The sequence below is a fragment of the Tauraco erythrolophus genome, chromosome 9, assembly GCF_009769465.1.
Source record: "Tauraco erythrolophus isolate bTauEry1 chromosome 9, bTauEry1.pri, whole genome shotgun sequence".
NCBI lineage: Eukaryota > Metazoa > Chordata > Aves > Musophagiformes > Musophagidae > Tauraco > Tauraco erythrolophus.
The window spans coordinates 2,732,146-2,759,957 of NC_141473.1; the positions used below are offsets into that span (position 1 = coordinate 2,732,146).

The 27,812-nt window shown below is 40.2% G+C and overlaps 1 protein-coding gene across 1 annotated transcript; it reads right to left on the reverse strand.

Moving 5' to 3' along the window:
• Positions 1–2,348: 2,348 nt before the first annotated feature.
• On the reverse strand, positions 2,349–27,575 carry MKI67 (marker of proliferation Ki-67). Its single transcript, XM_086616845.1, is given in 17 exon segments — positions 2,349–2,820; positions 4,922–8,005; positions 8,565–8,640; positions 10,036–10,850; positions 15,171–15,305; positions 15,389–15,560; positions 15,775–15,890; positions 17,990–18,389; positions 19,185–19,423; positions 19,739–20,063; positions 20,065–20,238; positions 20,240–21,252; positions 23,575–23,653; positions 24,546–24,615; positions 25,611–25,726; positions 25,808–25,889; positions 27,471–27,575. Coding segments are annotated over 17 exon segments (7,125 nt in total). The 5' UTR covers positions 27,563–27,575; the 3' UTR covers positions 2,349–2,683.
• Between the last annotated feature and the right edge of the window lie 237 nt (positions 27,576–27,812).

The following is a 27,812-nucleotide window of genomic DNA, read 5'->3' on the forward strand; positions in this document are numbered from 1 at the left end:
AGAGGAACAGGCACTTATAGACACTTAATTCTCTTCTATAAGTATGAGAACAGAGGAGAAAACGTACAGATGTGAGCTCAAAACCCAGCACACCTGTGGGGCTCACCTGGAAGAAGGGTATCCACGTTTCCCAGTGAAGGCCTCCGAGCGAAATTAAGGAGAGCTTACTGTACTTGGGCAATCAGGACAGGCAGGAGGAAAAACTCCTTATGGCTCAGCGAGATGTAAGTGGGAAAGTTGAGCAGAAACACCAAGTACTGAGAAGAAACCTTCATTCAGATGCATCAGATAGCGAAGAGGATACCACAAGTGCAGAAATGACTTCTTGAGTAGAATGCCAGGGAAAATGAGAGCACTCCAAATAGAAACACCCCCTGTAACATAAGACACCTCGATTAATACAGCGGCACGGACATGGCAAAGCACAGCAGTGCTTTCCAACCCTTCACCTTGATATCCTGTTCAGTATTTCCTTCTCTTGGCAAGTTGTCGTGCATGACTGCACATCGCTGCTTCTTCCCCTTGTCCTGTTGAGATCTAACCACCTTCTGCAAAAACTCAGCTCGTAGACCACAACCCTCTCTTCCATTGCAACGTCAGATGCTAGGAAAAACGGGAAGAAATTGTACAATGTCAATGCTAACAACAAAAAAAAAAATCTTCCTTTTAGCACAACTCTCAAATCATAGCGTAGCTTAGGGATCTAAACCCACAGCAATGTCTGCAGCACTTGGAGGTGTTGCAGGTTGTTTTAACCTCTTCATGTGCACCACAGAGGTGATGGGGTTCTGACAAAGCCATCCCCTATACATTAACTTCAGGGGGTTAATTAACTTTGTCCTGTTTCCCTTCTGTGAATCAGTTGGTGGCCGTAGTGCCTGGGCTTCTCTGAAAACAACGGGGCATACTTCCAGGAAGCAGTCAGTAGGGGCTGAGAAAGCAACAGGTTCATGGAGGAGGAGTTTTGGAGTCTGTTTTGCAGTTAGGTAGACTTAGAGTCAGGAAGCAAGCACAAGGAGAAAGAGACAACATAAATATAGATCTAATAAAACAGGTACAATTGTGGAAAACTCTGGAGAGCGAGAGTCCAGACCTACCGCTCCAGCTGTTGCTGTGACACGATGCATGAAGCTACATGACCTGGAAATGAAGACGACTGCAAATCCGGTGCCATACATCCAATCAAACATTTCGGGTGAAGATGTTCCTTACATCTGGAAGGCTGAACTCAAAGCTGGAGAAAGACTCCTCAGTTCTCCCCAAGTGCTGACGCCAGTCACAGAAAAGGCTTGGGAGTTGCTGCTGTTTCAGGAGGAACAGACCATCCACTGGTCCTGATCCGCAAAAAGCGTAGAACTCCGGGGTAAAGCAAACACATGCAGGAAGCAACAGAGCTAATTTGAAAATATGGCTACATCTACAGCACGTTACACTTATCATCTACACACTAGAACTGAGGTCTAGAAAAAATAAGCGCATTATAACAGGATAAAATGACCAAAGCATTTAAAAAAAAAACTATGGACATGAACACAGCACATTCTCCATATAAAAAAACCCAACCAGCCTGAATTAAAAAAATTCTTCATATCATATAACATCTGAGCTGTGAATGTCTGGACAGCATCCAACGTGTTGCTTACTTAGTCTATTTCTGATTTTGAAGAAAGAGAATGACAGACTTCAAAACAAGATTCACCCGAAGGGCCGTTATCATTCCAAACCAGAAGAGAACAAGAACATCCAAACAGAGCATCCAACTGTCCGTCCACAGAAACATCTGTGAGTCCTGACAGACTCAATAAAAAACATGACCTTTTAATTCTGGTCTTAAAAGTCAGACGGAAGGCAGACGCCCGAGATGAATTTCTGCAATTAATGCAGAAACAGGAAGCCACCAGCCTTGAGGACAAATGCACACCGATCTCCCAACGTGGTCCCCAAACCACACCAGCTACTCCACGCTAATTGCAACTCTGTGAGAAGGAGCAACACCACAACTCACACACGGAACCGCCCAGTGTGGCCGTGATTTTACAGAAAACCCATGGCATTGCTTGCAAAACCACACCATGTGGCGAGGAAGGATGAACCTTTGAAACACCTTTGTAAGAGGACAGCAGCAATTACACACTCTTAACTATTCTTAAGAACAAAACACACATCAGTCCCAAATTGTTTAGAAATTTAATGACTTACAAATCTGCATTTTCCAATACAATGAACTTGTTTTTTTTAAAAAAAATCCAAATCTCGGCATAAGTTGTGCTAATACATCTATAGCTTTTTAATGAATATTTACAGAACTGTACTGTAAAATAAGGCTTAAGCACATGAAAATTTAAGCAGAAAATAGTTTACAATGACACTGACAGTAAAAACTTCCTGGCTGCTGCATTAATCAACAGATAAAGGGGGATAAATATTGCTGCAAAAAGATTTTGCAAGTTTTGCATAAGCACCCTGAGGGGTTTAGGAACCACTACACATAGACAAATCTATTCAAACAGATGTAGTCTCTGCAGCTGCAAAAAGTTCAGAAATATATTTTGAGAATATTATCATTCAGCAATTGCTTTACAAAATCTGAGCTTAAAATCTGAGTGCAAATCGATTCACATTAAAAACCTACAACTTCAATTACTAAATTGATTTTAAAAAATTGGTTCTGTGACTGTTAAGACTATTTTCTTGTCCTCGTGCTTGATCTTGTCTTCCTGGTCGTCCCTCCAGCACTCCGAGCAGCCCTTACATCCTCTTTGACAAGTTCTTCAGTTTTGTTTCTTTTTCCTTTTCGTAGCGATCTATTTTCATCATTCTCTATTTGTGCACAGAAAAATTAACTGTAAATTTGCGTCATAAATCAAACATAAACAATTCAATCCTCAGTCACATTGTTTTTAAAGGAAACGTCCCTGATGACTACATTCCAAGGATTACATCTATGAATTCGACAAACCAGTTACAAACCCCATACTTCTGCACATCCAAGATCCTTTAAGATAGATCCCCAAGGACTTACAGCTATTTCAGAAAGTAGGTTAACATTAATGAGAGCACCAAAACCAATTAGCTACCAGTTTAGCTAAAACTCTTTCTACTGATATGTAAAACTAAAACATACCCAACACCGAAGAAAAATCCTGCAAAAAGGAATATATAGTAACTGGCTTATGGTCCAGATAAAGCTGGAGAGTCAGGCTTTTAACTGTAAAGACTAGACACCTATGTAATCACCTAGCACAGAAAAGCCAAGCTGGTCCAAGAGATAAGCACCAACTCGAGCAGCAGACATAGAAACCGTCACTAAAGTCCACGTGGGTAAAGATGACCTCCCCGGAAGAGAAAATCCAGGCAGGGAGTAAAACATATCGGAAGAGATCAATCATTTGGCACATAGATGCATGAGGAAGCAGGAATCAGCAAGTGTGTAAAGGGAAACCAGGGAAAACTCAATAAATCCAAGCAGATCCATGGCAAGAGAGACATGCACGCTCTATGAGGATAAGCACATGCAATAGGAAAGGGAAATGAAGATGATAAATGCAATGAAGGGAATGATCAAATCACGAGACCTTTTTTAACACAATTTGGCACAATATTCCTCAATACGTAGCTCTACAGATTCATTGATATTTCCATTTGCACGCATTTATTTGAGAATTTCTAACTGCACCATGGCAGGTATTAAGTCTCATCATATCAAGCTGAAAATCTCAGGGATTATTTCAGATGTCTGCAGCAAGAGTTTTATTGGCTTGGGGAAAGCAAAAGAGGAAAGGAGGAAATGGGAGAAGCACGGAACTTCTGCTGTCTTATTAGCTCAGATACAGCTTCAAGTCCTTCTAGCACCAACTTTAAAAAGCAACTGATGACTAGCAAAGGTCCTCCAAAACCTAGATTTATAAAGGCAGGAGCTTGGATGGTATTTAAGAGAAAACAACACGAACAATAAGTACTACAAGCTCGTGACTATCGTGTTCTGTCATTACCACCCTCCTTCTGCGTGTAAGTTAGTTGTTGTATTTGCTCCAAACTATAATTTATTGTTATTCATCAAAAGAGAATGTATTATAGAAGAGCACAAAGATATTTGAATACCCCAACGCAGGACCCCAACGCAGGAAGAATAGAATCATAGAATGGTTTGGGTTGGAAGGGACCTCAAAGATCATCCAGTTCCAACCCCCTCCATGGGCAGGGACACCCTTCACTACACCAGGTTGCCCAAAGCCTCATCCAGCCTGGCCTTGAATACTGCCAGGGATGGGGCAGCCACAACTTCTCTGGGCAACCTGTGCCAGTGCCTCACCACCCTCTGAGTGAAAATTTCTTCCTTAGATCTTATCTAAATCTCCCCTCTTTCAGTTTAAAGCCATCACCCTGTGTCCTATCACTACATACCCTTGGAAAAAGCCCCTCTCCAGCTTTCCTGTAGGCCCCTTTAAGTACTGGAAGGCTGCTATAAGATCACCCTGGAGCCTTCTCTTCTCCAGGCTCAATAGCCCCAACTCTCTCAGCCTGTCTCCATAGCAGAGGTGCTCCAGCCCTTGGATCATCTCCTTGGCCTCCTCTGGACCCGCTCCAACAGCTCCATGTCCTTCTTGTGTTGAGGACTCCAGAACTGAACGCAGTATTCCAGGTGGGGTCTCAGGAGAGCAGAGCAGAGGGGCAGAATCCCCTCCCTCGACCTGCTACATGTCATACCCCATAAAACCCGTCCCTTCTGCTTAGCAAAAACATCTTGTTTATACAACATAGATCCTACTTACTCAAGTCTTCTTCCTGTGTTGAAGACCTGTTGTCTGTCCACATTAGAGCATGGCAGCCCACAGTTTTACTAGCACTTTGTACACGTTATTTTTATCTCTACACATAACTTAGCTAGCCTTCGAAAACAGAAAGTAATTTCTTGCCTCACCTGATTTCATTTTTTTGGATGCTAAGTCATCTGCTGGCAACTGACATTTTCTTCTGCAAGAAGTGGACGCTGCCTGTTGTACAGGGTTAACCCCTTCTTTTCGAGAGTGATTATTTTTGTCAGAACACACGTGAGTTCCCGAAGTGCTGTCATTTCCAGGCAAGTAAATGTTTTTATGGAGAGAATTAGAAGTAGCTGCCTCTGATGTGAATTCTACCTTCTTCCTTTTATTCCTCAATTGTCTTGTTTTTTGTTGTGATGAATTACTTTCTAGAGATGTATCTTCACCTTCTGCAAGAATCCTCTTTTGACCTCTATCTTTGGGCAAACCAGGTTTTTTCCTGAGTAAAGTGGAACTAGTTTCTTCTGATTTGGAAGAAATTCTTTTCTTTCTGCCCGTTCTTGATGGATTTTGTTTTGCAGATGGAGCTATGTCCAAAACCATACTCTCTTGTTCTTCAGGAGTTTCATTCTTACCATCTTGTGGCAAACCTTGAAGTGAGGTGGAACTAACAGCCAGTGAAGTGATTGATTGACTCAGGTTCCCTGTTGAAAGGTCCCTTTTTTCTTGGGAATTAGAATTTTCCAAAATCAGCTTTTTTGCTTTCCCATAATTATTCTTTCTACCACTCTCTTTTGATAACCCCTGTTTGCCCTGAATTGAACTTGTGGCTTCTAACAAAAGGGCAATTTCTTTCCTTCTGCCCTTTCTCAGCTGTTTTTCTTTTACAGATGAATCTAAAGTTTTTAGTGGAACATTTTGATCTTCTTTAGGAGCTGCTTCTCTACCATCATCTGCTGGCAAACGACGTTTTCCTCTAAGAGAAATGTAATTAGTAGAGCGTGATGCCAAAGCAGCCTCTTTCCTTCTGCCCCTTGCTAACGGCTCCTCTTTTGCACAGGACACAGTTTCCAAAGGCATGTTTTCTTCATTAGTACTCTCCTCTTTATCATCACTTTCTGACACGCCACGCTTTCTCCGGAGAGAAGATGAACTTTTTGCCTCTGCTGCTACACCAGTCTTTTTCCTTTTGTCCCTTGCTGACGCATTTGCTTTTGCCTCCAAAGTTTTATTTCCCAAAGCTGGATTTTGATCTTCTCTCACAGTCGTCTTTTTATCAGCACTTTCTAGCAACTCATGTCTTTTTCTGGTAGAATGAGATCTAGATGTTTGGGATGCTGCAGCAACCTCTTGTCTTTTCCCTTGTCTCACTGGATTGTCTTCTGCTGAAGAGGGAGTAGCTCCCAAAGCTGAATTTTGCTCTTTTCTAAAAGCCTCATCTTTACTGTGATCTGCAAATAATGTTTGTTTTTCCATAAAGGTAGAACAAGCTATTTGTGGATTGGAATCAACTTGCTTTCTTCTGCTCCTCCTAACCTGGAAAGGAGGATTTTCTGAAGTGTCATGTTGACCATCTTTGTAAGTCATTCCTCTGTCATGCCCAGGTAAACTCCTTGTTCCTCCAGCTGCTTTGGAACTGGCTTCTTCAAGTTCAAAATTAATTTTTCTACCTCTACCTCTTCTAGCTGCAGTTCCATTGTTTTGTTCGTGATTCTCTCGCAGGATTCCAGTTTGCTTCGGTTTAAGTATTCCCTGTTCATTTCTCACCCGCTTTTGACGGCTAAGAGCAAGACTATCCCAGTCTGCAGTAAGCATTGATGTGCCAGCTGGGTTGTGCTGGTCCCTGGTGACTCGGGATGTGTTCTTGACACAAACAGAGCTCAAAGGTTCTTTGAGAGAAGACTCATCCATTTCCAATTCTGACTTAAATTTGGGAGTAATTAGTTCTAGGTTGTTGACATCATCAGCAAATCCATCAGTCTTTTTCTCCAAAGAGTCATTTTTGCCTCTCCTGTTTCTAGTTCTGCTTGTTGCTCGTACTGCACCTCTGTTTGCCTCCAAGTTCAGAGCAGTAACTGGCATTTTAGTTGTCTCTCCAGAAGGTGACTCTGCCTTTATTCTTTGAGATGCCTCTGTTGTATTTTCCTGAGCATTTTCTGTTTCATCTCCCTGAGATACTTTAATCTCATTTTGGATGAGTGATTGTGTTTCAGTACCAGTTTCAGCTGAAGTTTCCTCGGTTTTCCGAATATTTTGTATGTTTTCAAGTGTCATCCCGCAAATATCTGCTGTTCCTTCAGGTGAGTGCTTTCTAGCACTTCTTAAAAACTTAACTCTTTTCTCTGTTACCTTCATTTCAAGTTGAGTTCCGTTTTCAGATTCTTCTGCTGTGGCAGTCTTACTGTCTTTGTCAAAAGCCTGTTCATCTCTCTGCACCATCCTTGCTGATGGGTCTTTGCGAAGCTTCCTTGTTGTCCCATGAAGGCCCTTTGAAGAAGCTTGTTTAACTCTGTTATTTCTAGCTCTTCTTCCTCTTTTAGGTGGAATCAGTGGTTCTGTGTCTTCTGCTTTTTCTGCTCCTCTAGACCTCTTTCCAGGTGACAGAAGCATTTCTTCACTGCCTTCTACACCACCTTTATTAGATTTGTTTTCCATTTTTTTCAAATGTGTTTGCAGTTGACGGTTTTCATTTCGAATGCTACTAGGTACGCTTACTGTCTTCATGGTTGGAGCATCTTCAGTTTCTAACATGTCACTGATGCCACATGCCCGCACAGCCTGTTCCATATTTGCAGGTTCTTTTCGTAGTACTGAAGAATCTTTGCCACAAGACTCAAGATTCTCACTTGGATCCTTTAAGTCCTTCAGTTCTTTCCTGTTACCTCTTCCTGGTCTTTGAGTAGCTCTATGTGGTTCCACAAATAAAACAGTTTCAACTTGTTCCTGATCAGGGCTCTTTGAAATGGTTTCTTCTCGTATGCAACGGTTTGTTCTCCTTCCTCTTCCTTTGTTTTTAGCTACTGAAGTTGAATTACTGATCTCTACCATATCCTCTTGGGTGCTCTTTTTTTCCAGACCTTGCAATCCTTTTAAATTCAAACCTTCTTCACATTGCTTTGCTGAAGCAGGATGTACTGTCTTCCGTGATCTGCCCCTTGTTGGTCTCTCGGTAGACTGGTCCTCACTAGTTGATTCCTTCTGTTGAGAATCTTCTCCACCTTGTGAAATATTTCCTTTGTCTTCTAAAATAGGGTTTTTTTTTTCCCCCATTCAAAGTTTTTACATAGAAAAGAGCACAAAAAAAAGTCATGCATTACTACATCTTATCAAAGTATCTGTGAGCTTCAATTTTCCTAACAGTGTCATCTTGGTCAAATAAATTATACTTAATATTCTTAAGTTAACAACAGGCAAATAAATAATGATTTTAACTAACTCCTAGATTAAAGGCCAGGCTTCTGACCAAAGATGTTTGGTTTATTTGGTAGGGAGCATTCTTTGGTTTAAGCTATGTTCTTGAAAGTCTTTGCAAAAAAAAAGATCATTTTAAGTGGAGACCTTAACATCAGGTTTTTTACACTGGGATGTTTGGAGATGCCAACATTACCAGACCAACAAACTACTACACTGTTACTTCTACATCAATAGAATTCCAGCACCTGGTGTTCTTTAGGGATGACTGCACAAATTCCAGGAGCTATGCACTGTGTATTTTTGAATTTGTAAAATATGTTAAAACTTCTTAACAACAGACAGTACCTTTTATATTCCTCTAGTTAAAGCACAAGTATTTGTACTTACCATATTTAAGACAGGAATCAGTACAAGGAGGTGCAGTGTCTTCTTGCTTAGAATCCATAACACTTACTGGTCTGACCTAAGGGAATAAACAATAATCAATACATGCTTGTCTGATAGGACAAGAAATAAAATTAATGTATAGTAATAGGTGAAAAGAGTCTTGTCAAACACTTTCTCTAAAAATGAAATCAATTTAGCTCTGTAACTGCATCCATATATAAGCACACAAATATATCAAGCTTAATACTTGCCATCTGAGCTAGTGTAGCACTTTTTAAGGTTAAAGATAACAACACTGCATAGAGTTAAAAAAGTATTAATTAACTTGGCTGAAAAGTGTCTAAATGAGTGCTCAAAAGGAATTTGGGGTATTGAAGCTAAATCATTTGAGTATTTTGTAGTGTTTTATTGCAGTTCTACACTGATGAGCACAAAGTCCAATGATACTCAACAATTTACCTACGAATCTGGGAATGAAGAAAAAAATCAATGCTAATAAAATTCACAAAGGACAAGAGCGATGAAGCTGTGAACTTCAGCTGGTTCAGACTGGTAACCCGGAGCAACCTTCAGTAACTACTTGGATAAGGCTCCTTCAAAGAAAAATACATCCTGACCCAGGCAAACACAGAGTGACAACGCAATCTCTGTAAAACAGGAATCCATTCGGGAAGCAATGGATGAAAGAGGAGCACAGGGAGCAATCAACTGATCACATGGCAACACGTTTTGTCAAATTCTCAAAACTTTTGGATGTGCAAAGAAAAAGAGCTTCGAATGTAACCTACAGGGTATGAGGCAGCTGTCCAAACCAAAAAATAACCACCCACACATGCCTTGACAAGGAAGGGTTTGATTAGAAACAAAAAAGAATTTGATTATAGCTTATAATCCATTTAAAGGGTGCTGTAAATACAACAGGAACAAGTGACTAGGGAAAAAAAAAAAGTGCTCAGATTCAAATTTGTAATAAACTATGTCTCCAGCAGGGAGGCATTCACTTGGATAAAGCTATCGAGGAAAAAAGACTGCCATTTTTACAGTTTTCAAACCAACATGAGGTGTTTTTCTGGAAGGATCTCTTCCTCCAGAGGTCACAAGCACGACATGTTTGAAGAACTGCGCGTTACGTACAAGATGTCACAGCAGGAGGCCCAAGACGGGCTTCAAAGTCTAAACACATTTCTTCCAAAAGCTAAAGAGAGTATTTTACCTCAATTTCCTCTGGCACATCAAACAATTCTTTAACTCCAACATAGTCCACTTCAAGATCGGAACCCTTCTGCTTGGGCTCTGGCACATCAAACAATTCTTTAACTCCAACATAGTCCACTTCAAGATCAGAACCCTTCTGCTTGGGCTCTGGCACATCAAACAATTCTTTAACTCCAACATAGTCCACTTCAAGATCAGAACCCTTCTGCTTGGGCTCTGGCACATCAAACAATTCTTTAACTCCAACATAGTCCACTTCAAGATCAGAACCCTTCTGCTTGGGCTCTGGCACATCAAACAATTCTTTAACTCCAACATAGTCCACTTCAAGATCGGAACCCTTCTGCTTGGGCTCTGCCATGCACCTCTGCAGACCCACAAAATCATCAACTGGTTGATATTTTTCTCTTGGAGTCTTCATTAGTCTGCTGATACCAAACATGTCTTCAATGGGTTCAGCTTTGTCCTTTGGTGTCTTGAAAATACGGCTCACCCCAACCATGTCTTCTACTGGTTGATGTTTCCACTTTGGCCTTCTCTTGATTGAAGTAACACCTGCCACATCTTTTACTGCTTCCCTTTTTTGTACTGGAGTCTCCAGCAAACTTTCAAAGGGAATTTCGTCTCCAATAGGTTTCAACTCCTGCTTCGGGGTCTTCATGAGCTGCTTGATGCCTGACAAAGCCTCCACAGGCTCTGACTTCTGCTTTGGGGTCTTCATGAGCTGCTTGATGCCTGACAAAGCCTCTATCGGTTCTGACCTTTGCTTTGGGGTCCTTAAAAGTTGCTTGATGCCTGACAAGACCTCAACTGGCAGCAACTTCTTCTTTGGAGTCCTCCTTGTGCTTCCTAATTCCACCCGATATGCTTGTTTTTCTTGAATTACTGACAAATTATCCACACTAATATTTTCTTCCCGCGTAGCTTTTCTTTTTTTAGGAGATTTTGTGGATGTTGCAACAAACATAGACTTTAGAAACTCCTTCTCTCTCAAAGAGTGACAAATGCCTGGACTATCTTGTTTCTGTTCTGAACCATCTGAACTATTTAACGGTGACACCATCATCTCTCCTGAAATAAACAACAGATTTACATCATTTGGAAAAATAATTAAGCAGAAAACCCAAGCATTCTAATTATTGTATAACTAAGTAAAATGGATTCAAACAGGCAGAGCCTTCTACCAATCAAAATCCAAAGACATGCATCGACAATTGATTTGATAATTAGCTTCTTAGCACAGCACACATTTAAAAAACTGACTATAAAAGAACTTAATTATTTTTTCTTATTTAATCTGATATAAAAATTAATGTTTTCTGTTGCCTCTGTCTGGTGGTGTAAGTTCTTTAATTGCAATTTCCTTTGCGTTTCAAAGCAATATCAGACATAGATCAGAAATTTTCCCATTAAAGTATATATTTGACATTTCCAACACCAAGGAAGAAAAAAGGGACAAGAGATTTTGGTAAAACTTATACCACAGAATCATAGAATATCTCAAGTTGGAACGAACCCATAAGAATCATCGAGTCCACTCCCTGTTCCTCAGAGGACTACTCAAAACTATACCACATGACTAAAAGCACCATCCAGACACTCCTTGAACTCTGACAGGCTTGGTGCCATAACCACTTTCCTGGGGAGCCTGTTTCAGTGACCAACCACCCTCTCAGCAAAGAACTTTTTCCTTATGTCCAATCTGAACATCCCATGATGCAGCTTCACTTCATTTTCTCATGTCCTAGTGCTGGTCAGACAGAGAGATCAGCACCTTCGCCTCCACAGCCCCTCTTGAGGAAGCTGTAAGACTGCAATGAGATCACCCCTCAGCCTTCTCTTCTACAAGCTGAACAAACCAAGTGACCTCAGCTGCTCCTCCTCAGTCTAGCCCTTGAGGCCTTTCACCATCTTGTTCACCCTCCTTTGGACATACTCTAATAATTTGAAGTTTTTCTCATGTTGATGCACTCAAAACTGCATACCATACTCAAGGTAGGGCCATGCAAGCGCAGTGCAGAGTGAAGCCATCATCTCCCTCGACTTGATGCACCCCAGGACATGGCTGGCCGTCTTGGCTTCCAGAGTACACTGCTGACTCATATTCAACTTGCCATCAATCCAAACCCCCAGATCTCTTTCCAGGGGTTTGCTCTCCAGCTTCTCGTTCCCCAGTTTCTACGCATAACCAAGATTATCCCATCCCAGGTGGAGAATCCGGCACTTGCTCTCAATTAATTTCATATGTTTGATGAATGCTCAGCCCTCTCATCTATCAACAACTCTCTAAGGGCTTTCTACCCTCAAAGGAGTCCATAGCTCCTACTAGTTTAGTATTATCAGCAAACTTAATGCACATTCAATTCCTGCATTCAGAACGTTTATGAAAACACTAAAGAACACTAGTCCTAAAACTGAGTCCTAGGGGACCCCACCGGTGACTGGTCACCAGTCTGATGTAACCCCATTTACTGTAACTCTTTGAGCCCAACCTATTGGCCAGTTGCTCATCCATCATATTATGGTCTCATCTAGCTGCGTGCTGGATGTTTTATCCAGAAGGATACTGGGAGAGACAGTATCAAAAGCTTTAGTAAAGTACAAAACCACCATATCCACTGGCTTCTCCTGGTCAACTAGATGGGTGACCTGGTCACAAAAGGAAATTAAGTTAGTTAAGCAGGGTCTTTCCCTCGTGAACCCATGCTGGCTATGACCAATAACCATGTTGTATCTCAAGTGTTTTTCAGTAACTCCCAGAATAATCTTCTCCATAATTTTACCAGGCACTGAAGTGAGACTGAGAAGTCTCACGTTACAGAGGTGTCCTGGTTTTGGTTGGGACAGTTTTTCTTTTTAGCAGCTAGAAGTGCTCTGTGATTTGGATTTAATATGGGATTTGTCATGAGAATGATGACAGCGCACTCATGTTTACAGCTGGTGCTGAGACATCAAGGACCTTTCAGCTTCCCATGTTTTGCCAGGGTGCAGGAGCACAACGGGCTGGGGGGGAGCACGGCCGGGACAAAGGGGCCACAACTCCTAGTTTATGATTTGAACTTAGACTTCAGATTGAGGGCCAAATTGGCCAAAGGAGTATTCTATATAACGCAAAGTCATGCCCAGTATATGGATGAGAGTTTACTGGGAAGTTTGGGGGGCTCTCTAGGTCTCTTCTCAGACTCTCAGAGTTCTCTCTCGCTCTTTTTGGGCCTCTTGCTCATCTGGGATTGCAGTGTTGGGATGGGACAGGCGTTGCTCACCAGGTTGTCACTGTGCATCACTGGTTTGTATATATTATTGTCATTTTATATATTATCATATACTATTATTATTATGTTGTATATTAAATTGTTCTTATCTCAATCCATGAGTCTCCTTCCCTTTTCCCCTTCAATTCTCTTCCCCATTTCCCTGGGGGTGGCAGAGGGTGACCGAGCGGCTGCGTGGCATTTAATTGCCAGCCAGGTTAAAAAGTGACACAGGGTCTTCCTTCTTACTCATCTTGAAAATCAGGATATTTGCCAGCTTCCAGTCAACTGTGACCTCTCCCAACATCACTAAAAAATAATGGAGAGACGTCTTGCCATACCACTGGCCAGCTACACCAAGTGTTTGCATGTGGCTTGTACTTGGAAAGCCACTTCTCACAAATACTCACAGTGCAGAGGCACTGATTTTTGGGGTTTTTGCATTGTTTTGCATCCTGATCATTATGCATAGCAGAAAAGGATAATCACGAGGAAAGTTTGGGAAAAAGTGAAGTGAATTTCTCTGGCTGTTTTGTGCTAGCTATTTATTTTCCTTCACTATTTCCTAGCACAGTAAGCATGAGCATTAGAACAACCATAACCATGTTGTTGCTCAATAGAAGCAGGCATCGTTTTTCCCACTATTAAAAAAAAACTGAAACAAAGGAAAGGTTATGGAAAAAACTCTGGTCAGAACGATTCCCTGAAGATTTTAGAGGAAGTTTATTTTCTTCCAGAAACACAATTTAGACCGAATTCATAATGCCAGAAATGCTTTTTCCAGAATTATATACTCAAAACCAAGCCTTGAATATTGAAAGGTTAACTTCACTTTGGTCCCTGGAAAAATAGTGGAGCAGGTCCTCTTAAAACACACTTCTGAGCACAGGAAGAACAGGGTGATTAGCAACAGTCAACATGGATTTATCAGAGGAAAATCCTATCTGACCAATCCAATCACCTTTTATGATAAAAAGAACAGATTTGTGGATGAAAAGAGAGCAGTGGCTATTATTTAATGCGACTTGAACAAGGTTTTCAACACTCTCTCCCACAATATTTTGGCGTCCAAACAAGAACATCACAGGCTAGGTGAACCAGCTGGTTGAATAAAGAAATGGTTGGATGATCAGAGAGTTGCAGTTAAGGAGTCTCTACCTGAGGGCCATCAACGAGTAAGAGTTCTGCAGGTTGGAGGAACAGGATAACTCTAGGAGTCCCTGATCCGTAACTACAACTATAATCTCAGTCTTAAAACTATCTCTCTGTTCATTTGAAAAGCACAACCCTCATCTTCAAACTAGAAATAAAGTTTGCATCTCTGCTGTGTGTCAGTTTTTCATCAAGGCTCATAAGATCTAGCAATAACTTGCCTTTGTAGCTCCTCTCCTGTCAAGTTCTAATCATAAGATGTTCAAGTCCTTCCAAATCCCTGGTCCAGCAGGATTAAAAAATAAACTAGTTTTTTTCAATCCATGTTTCCTAAATGATGAAACTAAAGCATTTGTGACAGACAAAAGGATCGATGTGTATAGGATCTAAGATTCAGGGCTTGCCCACTGCTTTAGGGAAAGCACGAAACAACAGGATAAATAACACCTTCAAGTGGATGAAGATCCCTCTACTAGTTCTTCTTTTCAAAGAAAACACTTTTCACTGCACTACCTTCTGAAGTCATAACGAGGTTTGTTATACCTAAGCCTATCGTCCACAATATCTGAAATAAACCAACCTGACACTTTGAAAAAAAAAAATTAATAGACTTTTCTGTGAGATTACAGAATAACCTCTCCCTACCACGAATTTTTGTCACTGGATTTAGATATATCCAGAGACAATTATTAAGAAAGCACCATGCTTCAGCCCAAGATTTGCCTAAAATAATACTACAACGTTTTCAAGTTTCATACCAACGAGAATGAATAAGAAAATAACACCTACTCAACAATTAACTGGAACTACAAAAATGTCTTAATACATGATAGAAATCAATGGTTTAATTTATTGGTTGCCAGATGCTTCATCTCAATACATCAAGTCTGCCTAGGCTGAGACTACCCACTACATCAAGTAGCAGACACACCACCACCCCCAAATAAACCTAAACATTTCCTTTTTTTTTTCCAAATAACAAACATACCCGACTCTTCAGGAGTGTGCAATTCAGATATTTCCATTGGAGTACATGTCGGAGTAAAATCAGTCTTCTGAACAGTGGCCAAGGGCAATGTTTTTCCACTCTTATTTTCTGGAGTTTGAAACATTTCAGCCATTCCTATAAGTTATATTCAGAGAAATAAGCATGTGCTTTGACAAAAGAACTACACAGTTGGCACAGCAAAGCCTTTAAAGACTTACCTGTGAAGCTTTCGTCCATGTTCATGTTGAGCTTCGCGACTGGATTTTTTACCACTTTAGGGACTTTTCCAGCTGTTCTGACTGTGGTACAATAAGCTCTACCTACAACTATAGTAGCAGGTGACTCTGCATGACCTGTACTAAAATGGTCATTGAATTTTCTCTCTGCGGTCTTCAGAGGGGAAAGAAGGAAAAAAAAAGTTAGTAAACAAATATTCCTTTTTATATAAAATCTACATTTCTCATACTCGGTCACAAAGACATCAATACCCATTTAGCATCATCCTAAAACATCATAAACGTCCAGATTCTGTATCAAAATACCTACAAGCTGTTTTGTGGTTATGCAAAAAACAAAAGAAACATGGAAAAAAGAAAAATCCTACCTTTGGTGATTGGGTTGTCTTCTTTCGGGATCTTCCTTTTTGGACACTTTTTTTAACAGTCTTCGACTGTGGTCTGGCAACACCTAATTTTACCACTTCTGCCCAGGATTTTGCAACTAGAAAGAAAAAGAGAAATCACCACTTTAATTCTCAGCTGTATAAATGGAAGTTAACAATTATTTCTCTTGTGATTCCAATGAATTTGCTGCAGTCATGCACAGGAAAGCGGTTATTGAATAATCTGACACCTCTACTGATGTGCTCTGTGAAACGCTTTCAGTCAGAAGACCCAACTTCAGCTGAAGTTTAACAAGTGTCCAAGCACCTGGTATGGCTTTCCACAACAAAACAACAACAAGCTTCATATAGTGTCAAAGAGATGATAGATCCTAGAACTGAATGCTGACCCAATTCCACCCTCACTCTTTTTGTAAGGAAGCAATTTTTCCAAACAGAAACTTGCCATGAGCCTTTCAGTCCTGTTCTTTATTATACCTGAACTTCTCCCTGGTGGGACATGAGATTTAACATCAGAGAAATGGCTTCTAAGTGAAACATATCCAGCTTTTCTTTCGCCACCTTCCCAAGGAATTTTGTAGCCAGGAAATTATTTATTTATACTGCCTACAGCATTTAGATCTACACAGACTTTTCATAATTTCTTCTTATACCACCTTCTCCTCGTAACATACTCTAAAAATTCCCAAAGCAAGGTTCCCTTTATCACAGCATCATTCTGTACACAGCAGAGGAATCGGAATTAGTTACAGCTGTGTAATAACCAAAGCTGTAAGGTGCCAGGACATCAGCCTCGTTTACTTCAGAAATAGGCTATGAAAAGACAGGAATCATGTAAAAGAAACAATTTTTTTTTTTTTTTAATTACAGATAAAAAGGGGAATGCTGTTCCTGAAGAAAAGGATATTATTAGTTTGTTGTCAGAACTGCTGTGCAAGTTGTGGAAAGTCTGTAAATAAAAAACTTTCAAAAGCCATCATTGCTAGGGTGTGCAGGACACACAAAAAAAGACCAAGCACGCCAGAAGTTATCTAAAAAACAACAGAAAGAGAAAGTTCTATTTTGGATACAGAGTAGATATCTAAAATTTTTTGAGAACTGTGGTGTTCTTTCCATATTACAGAAGAAACTGATACACTAAGATTAAAAACCACTTACACATTACAGAAAGGTGGTGAAAAATGGTACGTCACTAATATTTGTGAAGGACTCTGCCGCTATTAAAATGAACAACCAAAGCCACTGGAAAAAAATCACAAACCCACCTACAGCTGAAAGTGGTATTAGTCCTTTAGTGAAGTACTAACCAGGAAGTATTGCGAAGGCCTGTGATTTTATTTCATCACGGCGTAAAAATAATGATGAGACTGGAATTGGGACATTGTATGTAGTATGTTGTTCAGAATTTTGAAATGACACTACAAAAAATTCAGTTAGTAAAGAGTAAGAAACATTCCTGGGTGAACGGTGCTGTTGATGGAAAGTTTTCAACTTGACTTTAACGGAGTCGAATCGATTTAATTTACAAAAACAGATGACAAAAACACCTTATCTGTAAGTTTCTTCAAAGATAAAAATGTCAAGAACCAGAGCTCCCCTATCTTAACACCTCCAATGCTGTCAAAACTACTTCAAACCAGCGTTCAACATTCAAACGTTCAACTTCAAAATATTCAAGTTAACACCCAGTATCATCCTATTTTTTAATTTTATCTGTTATACATCACTGTCAACAGTTGAGTGGAGCCAGGTCCATGGACAAAGGTTGCGAATAGTGTATAAAAAAAAGCCACAAAGAAAACAAGCTGAAGCAAAATTGCTATGAAGTGCATATTTTCAAACCAAAATGGATGTAACTGATGCAATTTAATTTAGTTCAATACTACCTGAACTTGAAGGACCACTATTGCAACTAACCTTGCAAAGTGAACCTTAATTCTACCATTTTCAGCTTCTGAGCACTCAGATTTGTGTTCTAAATACAGTTTCATACACGCTTCAGTAACTTGCTTTATGAATACAAGAGAATGCAACACTTTGCAATTCCCAGTTATTTCCAACTAGTCTGAAAACTAGAAGGCAGAAGACACCAATTATTTGGTGGCTTCTACATAACGAAATAAGCAGCCTACTTCAGTTTCGTTCGTGTATTTTAAAGCAACAAAATCAATATTAAAAATTAACTGCTGAAACAAACCTAGCAAATTGGCACTGGAGGCACCACTTCTTCTTTTTGCATTGAAAACTGCCACAGCCTCACTCCTCCTCTTCATGGGAGCGACCTTCAGAGCAAGTTGTGCACTTCTTGTTAACTTGTCAGGGGTCGCCGTTACAAAGGTTTCGTTTTGGTTAACGTCAGAAGATTTTGGTGTTTTCACTTGAGCACCGTTTTTCTCCTTTGTATTCGTGTCTTCCGTAACAGCATCTTTCTCTTCTGCAATTGGTGACGGCGTCGTGACTTGAGAAACAGAGAAACGCCCTTTTCTGTAAGGTGCTGGAGAGCCTAAAGTCAACTGAGGTGCTGCCTTCCCAGAGCTCGGGGACAAGGCAGCTGGGGACTTCTGGCTTGGCAAAGTTTTTGGTGACCTTTTTTCTCTCTGCAAACGTTTAGGAAGCTCCTGTTAGAAAAAAAAAAAAAGATAAAATGTTACTGCATGTAGCTGAACTACAAACGTTCACCAACATCTCTGACCAGTAAATAGAACAAAATATAATCAAGGAAATAGAATATAATATCATCAGATCATTTGGAAAAAAACCTTAAATGTCATTTTCTGAAAATGAACTTGTAACAAGTTTTAAATTTTGAAAAATCTTAAAAAGACACAGGCAAATTCAATGGAATAACTTAACTGAAACAATTATTCTACTTCATGCAAAAGTTTTGTTCACATCAAGTACACTAGTCATGTTTTAAGTAGCTAAAACCAAGAGCAAACGTTTTCAAACTTCTGGCCAAACTACGCAGCAGCAGCTTGCACAGTCTGCCAGCAAACAGCGGTTCTGTTTTCCATTATTTATGCTAAACTGGACCTTGTAGGGTTTTTTTCCCCGTTATTTATACTAAACTGGACACTGTTGCTAAGCAATAAACCTACAGAAATATACTCCTGCATAAGCCTGAGAATAAGCAAAAGCTTTTCCACCTCCTGTATGGAGACAGGGAGAGATAAAGGGTAAGCTGAGCCCTTTCCTACAATGGAGGAGTTAACAAAACACTGATGAATATTTGCTGATTTGAAATACTGTTTGACTGTGTAATTAAAGTTTCCACTTCTCAACACACATCTAATAGTTTACTATTAATTTTTAATTGATTGTTAGAAGCTTTAGAATTTATAAATTCTGTTCACATCAATTGTCTTAGTAACGTGATCAGTCTGAACACTCACCTGGGCTGTAAAATGCTTCAGTCCCTGAGCCTTTTTCAGAACTGCACGTGGCGAGTTTCCGAAGGGTAAGCTCAGCCTGGCAGGAATTGCACCTCTCTTAATGGGCGAGTTGGGGGGCAAACTCTTATCAAAAAGTTCTGGGCTTAGATGACCACCAAAAGACACTCTCTTTCTTTTTCCTGAAGGCTGGAGTAACGAATCACCACTTTTCCTCTTCTGAGATAGCCTTTCTGCCTTGCCTAAAAATAACAATTGAAAATATTTCTAGATATCCAAGAATCCAAGTCAACATTTTAATCAGCACAGAAAACAGTGCTTACTGGTGCATTTTAAAGTTGGAAACGTATCAGAAGGTAACTTACCTTAAAGAGAAACATTCAATTGAATAAACGTTTATACATTTTGTTGTGTATTTTTATGGCGAAATATAACCACATGATAAATATTTTAGAGTATGCCAGCAATGAGTTCCACATTTTGAGGAAAAATTCTCTTAAAAACACTATGAGAATTTCTCAAATACAAACACAAGGTCAGGGACTAAGCATATTTACCTGATTCTTCTCCAGCCAACAGGCCAGAAATACTTGTTTCAGCAACAGCCTCGTTGCCTTTCAGTGCAGCAGCACTTCCAGACGACCTTCTCTGTAAGGACAACCTACGAGGTCTTGGAACAGCGGCATTTTCCAAATCTGGTTTCTGATGACACCCCTGCACGGTCAGCTCTTCTGGAGTTCCACTCTCTTCTCTGTCTGCAGTCTTACCACCATGTTCTCGACCGGTGTTTGTCTCCAACACTTCCTCAGTCAGCAGTCTAGAGGTCCGTGGCCTTCCCCTCTTCTTTCCAGAGCCCGATTCCGGACCAGTAGGGGATGCCAGCTCTGACTGTTAACTCTGCTGAAGCTCGTGCTTCTGAAGAGTTACTTTCCTTTGATAATTCCTTACTTTTCCTGTTATTTCTTCTGGGAGTCTTGGAATTAGAGAGAGAGGCGGGAGTCTCAGAATGTCCCTCTTCTGAGTTAAAGTTTGCCTCACCACCAATTTCCTTCAGCACAGTCTTCTTTTCCAGGTTTTCCTGCTGTACGCTGTTTACTGTTTCGTCTTTGTTTTAAGCATTTATTTTCTGCCAAAGGCAGCTGTTCGAGGCTGTCATTCCTGCACACTGGATCTTCCCTTGGAGCCTCAGCCGAAATTTCTGGAAGAGACCTACGTTTCCACAACACACATCGTCGAGTTGTTGGAGTATCAGTATTTATAGGATTCATTCCACCAGTTTCTCTCTCAGGCGATACGAAACGAGACTGAAGACTCTTCCTTCTGGACGTTGGTGTAGACAGGACATATTTATTCACGTCAGAAACATTTCTCCTGTCAGTTGCTTGCGCTGCTTTATCTGCTGCTATTGCAGAGCTGTGTGTTTTCGTGTTATCTCCACGATCCAAGCTTTCTATAGAGCATGGCTTCAGGGAAAATGCTGCATTTCCATCATTCTCCTTACTAGGTTTGGTTGTAACTTCAGCACCTTTAGATCTGCCTGCTGAACCTAGCTCCTTATGATTCTGCAGATGACTTCTTTTACCAATATCTCCTGATGCCTCCTTTGAAACAGAACTTCGAGGACTTCTGGTAAAACTCTTCTTGGTAGCACTTCCTCCAGCTGAGATCCGGTTCAATTCTGAACTGATTCCTTCTTGCTGTATTTTTATTTTATTTTCTTGAATATTTTCACTTCTGTCTATTTCTTTTTCTTTAGTCGGGCTTCCCAGGTCAGAAACACAACTTGATGGTGAAATTTGAGCTCTTGGTTCTAGCAGAACATTATTACCATCTTCTGTTGCAGCTCTTTGCGACACATTTCCCTCTTGCAGAAGTTTTTTCACTTTAATCTCATGTTTCAGTTGTTCATAGAGTTTACTAAAGGGAGACATTTCACTTAGCCTTTTACTAGATTGATGTATTCTGTGTGAAGATTTGGGTGTTTGTAGTTTGAAGGGTAAGGCTTTAGAAATATTTTTCTCTGTACTTTGTTTATTTTCATTGGCATTTTTTTCTTCACACTCAGCATTATCTGCAAAGTAAGCAAAGCAAAACAAAAAGTAACACAGATGTAGAGTTACTTAAAAATTGCAGAATTACAAATATGAGTTCCATAAACACAGACTAAAAATTCCTTCCTTTCCTCTTCCAAGAAGGTCAATCAGGGTCCAGGACACAATACCGTAAATCAAGCTCTGTTAACAATAACAACTTCTCTCATAGTAGAACCATGAGTATCTAAATGTTTAACATGAATTTGAAGTTGGAATCCAGAATTTATCCTATATTTAGGTAAGGCATCTAGTATTTCACACTTTTGTTTTTCTTTGGAATCAATGAGGAATCAATCTTTGGAATCCTACATCTTTAGATATAGAATATAATATACTAATATTCTATGTGATATAGAGTGTATATATATATAGAATTAAATTAATGATATTATGATTAATTAATTCTATAGAATTAAACAATGGTTTACATTGGTTTACCACAACTCAATCTGGTTTTTGCCCTGCATTTACACGGGTCCCATATTGCTTGAACTGTGGCAACGCTCCTTTAGGGTAGAGCCAGACAACAAAGCAGAGCTGCCACCTGCCAGATGAGACACATCAAGTGACTCCATGTGTGCTGCCATTCCACTGAAATCCATAATTTGCATCCAAGGAAGCTTGAGGTAGCACACTTCACTTCTTCCACAGAATCAGAATCACAGAACGGTTTGGGTTGGAAGGGACCTCACAGACCATCCAGTTCCAACCCCCCTGCCATGGGCAGGGACACCCTCCACTACACCAGGTTGCCCAAAGCCTCATCCAACCTGGCCTTGAACACTTCCAGGGATGAGGCAGCCACAGCTTCTCTGGGCAACCTGTTCCAGTGTCTAAAGGCAAAGGGTATATGCAAGCTAGCAGAGTGCATCTGATAAGAGGTGCCTTTTTAAGCCACAAGAAGCTGCGACCTCGTGTCCATCTATACGGTCTATTTCTCAATACTACGTTGATGCTGTCAGCATGAACATCTGCTGAAACAAGTGCTGATACATGTCAGTTTTCCTCAGTTGTGATGGAAAATAATCCATGGAAAAATGAAATTAGAGACTGTAACATACATTCAGCTCTGGAGTCCCCAGCACAAGAAGGACATGGAGCTGCTGGAGCGAGTCCAAAGGAGGCCACGAAGATGATCTGAGGGCTGGAGCATCTCTGCTACGGAGACAGGCTGAGAGAGTTGGGGCTGTTCAGCCTGGAGAAGAGGAGGCTCCGGGGTGATCTTATTGCAGCTTTCCAGCACCTAAAGGGGGCCTAAGGGAAAGCTGAGAGGGACTTTTTACAAGGGCGTGTAGTGATAGGACAAGGGGTGATGGCTTTTAATTGAAAGAGGGGAGATTTAGATTAGATATAAGGAAGAAATTCTTCCCTCAGAGGGTGGTGAGGCACTGGACTAGGTTGCCCAGCGAAGTTGTAGATGCCCCATCCCTGGAAGTGTTCAAGGCCAGGTTGGATGAGGCTTTGGGCAACCTGGTGTAGTGGAGGGTGTCCCTGCCCATGGCAGGAGGGGTGGAACTAGATGATCTTTGAGGTCCCTTCCAACTCAAATCATTCTGTGATTCTATGACACAAGGAAAAGCCTGTCAATTATCTTCTGGGAAAGGGGAAAAAGAGTAGGGAGGGGGGCAAGAGAAACATGGGAAAGAACAGGAAACTATATCTTTCTATGAAAGCTGTTATGCAACTGCAGACAAGTACATCAGCATTGTTTTCACTAAGCTGACAAGCTGTTCCCTTAACGTTGAGATTATACCTGTCCACTTTCTTATTGGGAAAGAACACATGAGACAATGCAATATTTACTCAAATGGAATCCAGCTGGATTCTAGCTCAGCAGAGAACTGCAATTAAATCTTAATAACAAAGGTGAATTTGCCATGTTGTACTTGTTTGATGATGTTGGAAAGTAAAATGTAATAGATAACTGTTTCATATCTCCGTTTCAATCAGCATTTGCTTGCATTGGCAAAGCTGGTGCACCGAACTTTCCTTAGCTATAACCTTCATAAACTGAATTTGCACAAAGCTTAAAGCAACATACATGGATTTTGCCAGTTCCAGGTTAACTGTTCCTGCCTGTTTGTCAGGATGCAATCAAACCAATTTCTCCCAGCAGGACTTGCCCTTGGTAAATCACAGCACCTAAGTGTGATACCACAGCTAGGTGTACTGTGCTCAGGTTCAAAAGTCTTCAAATACATTTCTTTTGCTCTTTTCAACCTTGTTTTTCCTCTTATGCCAAGAATAAATGCAGTTAAGGCAGAAGAAGAAAACAAACCTCCCCTAAAAAAGGTACCAACCTGAAGCATGAAGACTTTTAGGTCCTGAAGTTCGTTTGTGTAACGATTCCACTTCTGCCACCTGCTGAACATGAAGAACCTGTAAATTTGCACAATATTACAGCAGAGCAACAACTAGTTTACAGTTTAGCTTTCAACTGTGCGTTGAAAAAAGCTAGATTGGTAAAAGTATATGCATTGTTTACTCAAGAGGCTTAAAAGTATTCGAATGAAATCCTAGAACATTCCAGAATTTAAGAACATTGACCAATAGTCATTTGAGACCCTATACAGCAAGAGTTTAAGTGCTGTTCTATCATTAAAATTACTGGCTCTAAAAGCAGCTTTAGTATAAGAATCTATACAAGCACATTTGAATCTCACCTTCTTACCAGACACGGTGGAAGATTTTTATTTAAATAAGAAAACTATAACACTATTAAAATAATCTTTCAATAGCCACAGTACTCACAAACTAACACTGCCCCCTTAAAAGGGAGAAAACTTTGCGGAAAACAAAAAAAGAAACTAATGAAAATAAATTATTAAAAGATAGGCTTGGTTTGACACTTATAAATTCCAACAATGCTTTAGTGTACCAGCCCATGGAACAACAGATTATTTTTGAAAAGAAAAAGATTGTTCATTCTCTAGGGCAAACTTCCCATTTAAAGCACAGGGATAACCAATGCCCGTACTCTGCATTTCCTGCATCCCATCCTCTCTTCGAAAAAACGAAGGATTAATTTTTAATAGCTTACCTGTATTAGCAACATCATAGATTATTAAGCATCTGTTACCAGAAACTGACAAGTCAAAAATTAATAAATTATTAATTTTTTTTAAAAGTGTTTATTTGTATTTTCAAGCAGAAAGGTAGTCTATGGCTGAAAAATTATTCCTAAGAAGAAACCAGAACAAGGAAACAGAATATCATGTCACTACTAATACCAATGTCCACGTAACAAACTAGCCTATGGCCACAAAATTACCTGCAGTGTCTCATTTTTCGGAGATCTAGAATGCTTCTTTCTCGGAGTTGATTGCAGAGGATATTCAAACCTGGAAGAAATATTTAAAAAGACAATCATTTTTTGTCAAATACCTGATGACTGAACTCCCATTACTAAGATAAATGACATAGCAACGTTGTCCATTCCCAACAATATACACACATCCCTTTCAAAGGCTTTAACTACATCAAAATATTTCTAAAATGTCCCCTAAAACTGACTACCCTTGAAACAAAGTCAGAATGATCTCTCTAGACAATGCTATCTTTATTGTTTCAGCTTAACATAAATGAAATGTGATTAAAAAAAAAAAAATCATAGAATCACTGAACAGTTAGGGTTGGAAGGGACCTCAAAGATCATCCAGTTTCAACCCCTCTGCCATGGGCAGGAACACCCTCCACTACACCAGGTTGCCCAAAGCCCCATCCAACCTGGCCTTGAACACTTCCAGGGATGGGGCAGCCACAACTTCTCTGGGCAACCTGTTCCAGTGCCTCACCACCCTCTGAGTGAAAAATTTCTTCCTTAGATCTTATCTAAATCTGCCCTCTTTCAGTTTAAAGCCATCACCCCTTGTCCTATCACTGCATGCCCTTGTAAACAGTCCCTCTCCAGCTTTCCTGTAGCCCCTTTAGGCACTGCAAGGTCTCCCGGGAGCCTTCTCTTCTCCAGGCTGAACAGCCCCAACTCTCTCAGCCTGTCTCCATAGCAGAGATGCTCCAGCCCTCAGATCGTCTCCATGGCCTCCTCTGGACCCACTCCAGCAGCTCCACGTCCTTCTTGTGCTGGAAACTCCAGAGCAGAGCTTAAATCTTTAATACTTCTGAAGAAGGTCTATGACTTTGTAAAGAATTATGAAATAAACTAGACTAACTTCCATTTCTGAAGATGGTAAAAGGACATTTTAATTTTTTCCCTTTATCTACAACTATCTTCTGTATCTTCACCCAGCAGTAAAATCCTGTGCCCACAAAGCTCCCTGCACTGTTTTCCAGCAGGACGCACTCTAGGATCAGGGATCAGTTTGCCACTGGCACTCACCTGAAGGAACGATCAATAATAGTTAACACATCGCCGTGCTTCAGTGGCACAGGTTGCTGAAAACAGTCACCATTCAGCTGCGTGGGATTTACTGTACTTAAATTAGTCAAGATTGCCTAAAAACAAAGCCAACATTTCAGTAGCCTGATCAGACAAAACGATGCAGTGCAGATGTCATTAAAATACATGTATCTCACCTCCTTGTTTTCGTTTACTTCGATTTTACAATGCTCTTTCGAGACCTGAGGCAGCTGGATGCGAATATCACATTCTGTCCTCCTGTGGTGAAAACACAATTTGAGTTTCAAGACACACACAAGAGAGAAAAATCTGACTGCTACACAACTAGGGGATTTCCCAACTTTTCAGCTAATGATTGGAAAGCAGTATAATACTTCTTAAAACTTAGTTAAGATGAAGAAAATGAACTACTTCAGTTTTTCAACCGTAGCAAAAAAATAACAGGAGGTCACACTTCTACAACATCAGAGAATCCATACCAGAAGAAAATATGCGAAATACCCAAATTCTGAAAAAAGCAGTTCACAACAAGCTGAAAGAGACACGTCTACAAGAGGTATCTGATCGTTTGAGTTGACTTCTTCCTTGACTTGCAAGTTGCTGAAGACTTGTGGAATATTTTTTAAAAATACCAGCACGTGCTCTTAAGCTCGTTCTTTGGCATTTGCCACTGATCACTCTCAGAGACAGAATGCTCAGTAGACTGACCTTTGGTCTTATCTGGACAAGCACTTCTGCCTTCTTTAAAAGTTGTTACTAAGTGAAAAGCTGGTTTAAGTGTACAGACTTTTGCTTTTTTTAAATTAATCTCTAATTTAAAACAAGAGTTTTGCCATGCCCTAGGTCTTAGGCAGCAAACATCTCAGCTATGACACCAGAGGCACTGTTCACAGAAGCATCTGACACCTCTCACTGATGCAGCTGGCAGAAATTCATGTTGGTACCATGAAGCATGACCCATCTGGGCAGCTCTGCTGAAGCTAAAGACCAGTATTACTGACACTGGAGCACTTCCCGTAGACTTTCACTATGGACTCTGATTCAGGACTGAATAATTAGTTATTTAAGATACCTATCACTCAGTAAAGAGCTGAACAGACCTAGTTTAAGAGAAGTAAAACATTTTATTTGAAGTCTATTTATAGTAAGATCATCTAGTCAAGTCTTCATGTGTACCATCCAGGTATACTAATTTTATCTTTTAATATAAAATAGCTGAATCAAGCTCAAACTCACCATCACTCAACTGTGTAAGTCAAAGCGAGTTTCAAGACTGGAGGAGGAGGTACAAGCTCTTACTAATTTTTAATATTAATTTAGATACTGGCTGATGTATTGCATTACTGAGGCTTTGGAGAATAAAAAACATTAAAATAAAAATGCTAAGAGCACTGATGTAATGAAGATTGTCAAATACAAGCTATGTTCCTCACTTCTGTGGCAGAGGGGTTGGAACTGGATGATCTTGAAGGTCCCTTCCAACCCAAACCATTCCATGATTCTGTGACTCTCTTCACTAGTCAATTATCTAGAAACTGCCTCTGGATAAAGGAATACCACCGTTTGCTTATCAACTGGTTATTACTTTCAAAACTTTCCTCAAATTTCTTTTGGCCAGAAAGTTTTTAAAAAAAAGTAGTTGTGGTAAAGATAGTGCAAAAAGCAGTAACAAAAATTAAGTTCAGTTTTTTAGTCTTACAGACCAATATCACCTTCCCTCCTCATGATCCACAAATAAGCATTTATTTCTGCGCATAGGTATTAAAAGATATAACCTGCAGCAAAAGTATTGTTAATAATTATTCTTTCAATGTATGCAAGTACTCAACTAATTCTCACCTTCCGAATAAGCAAGAACTTGCAGTGAGTGGAAAGCTAATCCCATCAGTCCCATTCCGTTTAATCACAATAATATTCCCAAAGAGCGGCATCTTCAAATTCAAACATAAGGAACCTTATCTATAAAAGAACGTCAAAATTACTCATCCAAATAATGCTTTACGTACTTACAAAAGCAAATCAATGTAATTTCGATTACATCTAAGGAAGAAATTTTTCACTCTGAGAGTGGTGGGGCACTGGACCAGGTTGCCCAGAGAAGCTGTGGCTGCCCCATCCCTGGAAGTGTTCAAGGACAGGTTGGATGAGGCTTTGGGCAACCTGGAGTAGAGGAGAGTGTCC